This window comes from Glossina fuscipes, unplaced genomic scaffold, assembly GCF_014805625.2.
Source record: "Glossina fuscipes isolate IAEA_lab_2018 unplaced genomic scaffold, Yale_Gfus_2 127, whole genome shotgun sequence".
In the NCBI taxonomy this organism is placed as follows: Eukaryota; Metazoa; Arthropoda; class Insecta; order Diptera; family Glossinidae; genus Glossina; species Glossina fuscipes.
In genome coordinates, this window is record NW_023998470.1 from 1 (window position 1) to 4,871 (window position 4,871).

A 4,871-nucleotide genomic window follows, 5' to 3' on the forward strand; every position below is an offset into this window, starting at 1 on the left:
TTTTTTTTTTTGTAAACAGTTGTAAACAGTTGTAAACAGTTGATAAAAATAGCGAAATTCCGGATCGAAACTATATAAAGGGTTCTCAATTTTGGTTGTATAGACATGTGTTCGTTATAGGCGTGTTCTTTGGTCTGTTTGGACCAGTTTCAGACAACTTTTGCAAATTCGTAGGTGCTGTTTTCGTTTTTGCGAAGAGGGAAATACGTACCAGACGGGCAGATGGACAGATGGACGGACTAAGAAACTGGCAAATGGATAGACGAACAAACAAACAGATTTAGATGCATTTCGAATTTGAAACTGGCCAAGAACTTATATGCTTTATAGAGTTGATGAAGCTTTCTCCTTTGCATTATAAAGATATTGAAAAGCAAAATTAAATTTTGATACACTACAATACCGGGCAGGCGCGATCAATGTGCCCATTTTTGCATACGTACTACAGTATCACCCAGAGAATATACTTCTAAAGTTTCGAAGATTTTTTTGGTGTGGTATATGAGTAGTGGGGAAAAAACCAATTTTTGATTCCTTTTGAAGGAATCCATCAATCAATTTGTCCCATTCTAATGCGAAATTGCGAGCAAGAACTTCCATGGTTTATGCCAAATTTGAAGTCAATAGGTCGAGGAGAATGTTTACAACGGGCATTACACTGACTGATATGCTTAAATTGATTCGGAATTTGATGCTGATCAAGTTGAGTCTCTGAAGATTCCCTCTCGGCAAAATGTTACAAATGTTTTGACAAAATGAAAATACCTCTCATCCTTTGGTGATGAGTATGAAAATACTTCTGACATCTTAGAAAAATATTCATAAAAAAAAAAATCTTAATATTCCGAAGTTGATTTTATGATTTTTAAATTACAAGAAAAAAAAAATTGAAATCAAATTCTCAATCAATTCTTTGCGGTTTTGGTAAAACCCATCAAAAATCATCACTTAAGTCATGAGATGCATAAAAATACTATTTGTTTGCCAGGGTATGTCTTGGTTGCATCAAATATCTCCATTTCTTTGACAGAATGATTTCATGCTTCAGGCAATACTTGTCGTTCGCCAATGGCGGAGACTATTATGAAATCTTATTGCCGAGAATTAGAACTTTCTTGGATAATTGATAGTGCAGCATTACGATCGTGGAACGTTGGTCGGTGTCCGGACGAAAGATGCTTAAAAATCTTTGAAGAAAATCATTTATCAACGGAACATTACGCTCGCATGGTGAGAAGATACCACTTACAAACATATGTTTGGAAGAAAAAGGGAAAAAAAGGGAAAGGTATATATATTTCTGCTTTTTTTATAGCTCAACTGGGAAGATTTTCAGACTTTCGATTATATTATCTGCATGGACGAGAGCAATGTTAATGAATTGAAGGCCATGTCTCAAATGGTCGGTGAAACATGTAAAGCGCAAGTACAACACTTGGCCCTATACTTATTTGATAAGGATGAAAAGATGATTAAAGATCCTTTCTGCGTAAATAACAAATACAATTTAAATTTACATTTAAATAAAGCCTTCCCCTTTCTTATTTTAGACTTTCGGCCTTACCGGTTTTCGTCGAACTTTCGATCAAATTTCTTGCTGTTGCCGCAGACTTTTAATAGTGATTCATTATTGCGAACATCATGCATTCCGTTTAGTTTGGAATAGCATTTGCAAATATCTCTCTCTCCCTACCTTCCTCAACCCAAAGCCGGAAACGAAGAGCACTGATCTATAGAATTACATCATGAGTGTATAATTAATTCCAAATTGTATAGTTTATTAAAGGTACATGTGTTTTGTTTTTCGTAAATATAAAAATTCAAAAATTAATTTTCCTGTAAGATTTTTATCTATAAAATCATTTTTTTTTTTATATTCATTAACGGACAGACCGACAGGGACTCGACTATGAAACAAAGACTCGGCGACTAAAATTTGTACAGAGCCCATCGAGCAATTGGCGAACCATCACCATGATTGCTTATTCAGTTTATTCTAAACGAAAATTAAAGGGGAGAGGCTGAAAGTATCGAATGCATTTTTCATTTATGCGACGTAGGACGATTCAAGTTAACAATACATATGTGAAATGCAGACATTTCGAAGAGCTACAAATAGTGAAGGGCTGACTGTGAGCAGTGAACAAAACCAACAAAAGTTGCAGAGTCTTGCGGTCTTGTCCTTGTTCCTATTAATATTTCACATTTAATTTTTCTTAAAACTGAATTTCTTTATTACAAACATTAATGCCTTGAACCATAATACAGGAGATATTGTTATTCTTTACATATCTAGGATTTCGTTTGTGTTAAGGACGTTCTAAAGTCACTAAGAACTCGTTTCACCCCTGGGACACAGAGATGCTGTCATATCAGCTAACATCTCCTGGGACACACCTCGGTCTTTCTGTTATTCGAGCAATTTTCGGTTCATTTGTCGATGGAATTAGCTTTCGTTTTGCACGAAGATATCAAGGAAACCTAAAAAATTACTTTCAAAGATCTTAATGCCATCATTATGAGTATCGTGTAAATGATCATTGCTGCTTGCCATTAGATGAAGTGAAGAGGCCATCTCGTCTACACTTTTTTGTTTTTCTCTCAAGCCGAGCTATATGCGTAAATTCGTTTTCATTCGAATCTTGAACAATATTAAAAAATGTATTTCGCACTTGCAATTTCATTGGCGATTAACTGATTGGTAAACACTTGTCTTGCTTTATGTTTGTTTGAGTAGATTAAGGATGCACAAGAAGAACGAGAAATCTTTTGATTCTGTCAAAAATTACAAAACCAATTATTCAGGATTAGTTAAGATTCGTTATCGTATCGAACTTTTGGCGGACTATGCGCCGTGATCACAATAATTAATAAGCAAATACACAGCAAAACATACGGATGCACAAGAAATCTTAAGGACAATGATAAAAAAAAAGGTTAGGAGAGAATCGGTAAGAAAAAGCGAGGATGAAGAGAGCAAAGTAATAAAAACCATACGCAGAATGATTTGAGATGAACTGACAATTTAGTAGGCAAATGGAATGGGAATCATGTTCTGAAACGACTTAAACATGTCAGACGGTATGTCTTCATTGTGTAGATCACAATCTTCAAAATATTTTCATGAAAAAATACTTGCATATTTTCGCCCAAGAACCAATGTTGAACGATTGCTTTGGGCTATGTATAGCGCGACATTTTGGAAAAGTTGTTATATATATGAAAAAAAAACCATTTTCATTATTTTCAGAGAAAAATCGTTGAAAAATGCCGTTCGATGTAAACAAACAAAAAATCAAAATGTGGGAAAATCTGCATGGAACAATTTGCTGAGCCTTCTTTCAACGCTTTTACGCAAAATAGTTTTTCATGCGAGAATGGGGTCCAAAAATGTAGTATTTTATAATGACAAATAAAGCAAATCTTTATATGACCTTTTATGCGGAAGTGAATTAATCATTAAAAATACGTACTCTAACAAGGAAATTCACCTCACTAATTGTGGGCCACGTGGATTCAAGTTTTCCATCGATGCCACCATTATTATCATAAATATATGTCTTTGTGTTGCAATATTAAGATAGGCGGCAACCTGGACTATGAGTTAGGTACTTTAAAAGTTAGCCTTGCTCAAAAATTAATTTATCGTCTTTCTGGCAAGAAGTAGAAACTCTGCACCTTTCGAGCGAAAATGTCTTCAATTGACATAAGGGAGGGCTTTTTATACCCACCAATGAAGGATGGAATTTGGGGATGCTTTAAGGACCCTATAAAATATATATATTCTTAGTCAGCATGAAATTCTGAGCTGATTAAGCCGCATATGTCCGTCTGCGTCTATGTGTAATGTGTATTATTTACACTCTCCTGGTCGCAAAAATGGAGATATCACATTCACATTTAATGACAACATTAAAAGTTTTTGAATGCAAGTTAATATTAGAAATGGGCCAAAACGATCGGAGCGGAAGCCCTCTATTTGTAAGTAAAAGCGGAAAAAATCGGCCATGCCCCATCTAAGTTACAAGAGATTACATTTTTTTTGTTTTTCATTTTTTTGAACTTTCATACTTATTAATCATAAGGTAAACAAGACAGGATGTTTAAAACTATTTTAGACATTCCCCAAGTGAAGATGTATTATCTGCCTAAAAATGCGTTAATTCGAAAATAAATATGACAGATACCGAGACCTGGTTTGTTAATAATACTGCCGATATGGGTATCAAATAAAAGGATCCGGAGACTAGAAGGCGACACGATAAGCGAGTTAATCCTAAATAATTATGGTTAGGGTCACGGCGTATTGGATCAAGGTGTTTGTTACAATACTGTTGCTATAGGTATCACATAAAAGAGAGTAGAATGCGACAAGCTAAATGTGTTAATTCTAAATGAATTGTGGTGGATATTACGAAATAGTGGATAAACTTTCGTCACAAAGTAGTCAACTAATATGTCTTAGCAATAGCCTTTAATGAAGTGGAAGGTGCAAGGAAAATATAATTGCTTATGACAATAAATAAAAGAAGGGGACGCCAAAAAATGGTGGAGTGAATGCGAGATTCAGTCACTGTCGAACGTAACTTTCTTACTTGTTTACTGTACTCTCAGCTTACAAAATTATAGTTCGCAAATTTAAGACTAAATTTTGAATAAACTTTAATATATAAATAAATGTAAATAGCAAGTTTCCAACATTGGTTTTCGAAATCTTGCAGGTTGGCTTTGTCTAATAGATAACTTATGGCTTACTTGACCTATCCCTAGATTAACATAAAAGTGACTTTCTTTCCCTGCTCTAAGGAGCTTAGCGCCTCAGTCCATATAATAGGACATGTAAGAAAATTCCAAACCAGGGCGATATATTT

General features: G+C 34.6%; 1 protein-coding gene across 1 annotated transcript; it reads left to right on the top strand.

Annotated features, from left to right (window-relative positions):
* Positions 1 to 899: 899 nt before the first annotated feature.
* On the top strand, positions 900 to 1,736 carry LOC119640761 (low molecular weight phosphotyrosine protein phosphatase-like). The gene is made up of 4 exons (XM_038038987.1): positions 900 to 989; positions 1,049 to 1,230; positions 1,316 to 1,489; positions 1,551 to 1,736. The coding sequence occupies exons 1-4, from the start codon at positions 956 to 958 to the stop codon at positions 1,734 to 1,736; spliced, it is 576 nt and encodes a 191-aa protein (XP_037894915.1). The 5' UTR covers positions 900 to 955.
* The last annotated feature ends 3,135 nt before the right edge of the window (positions 1,737 to 4,871 follow it).

Excerpts from the sequence above, each read along its gene's own strand:
- LOC119640761 (XM_038038987.1), top strand. The coding sequence starts at position 956 with ATGAGATGCATAAAAATACTATTTGTTTGCCAGG. Across the intron at positions 990-1,048 it reads AATACTATTTGTTTGCCAGG|GCAATACTTGTCGTTCGCCA; the intron begins GTATGTCTTGGT and ends TTCATGCTTCAG. Across the intron at positions 1,490-1,550 it reads TGATTAAAGATCCTTTCTGC|ACTTTCGGCCTTACCGGTTT; the intron begins GTAAATAACAAA and ends TTCTTATTTTAG.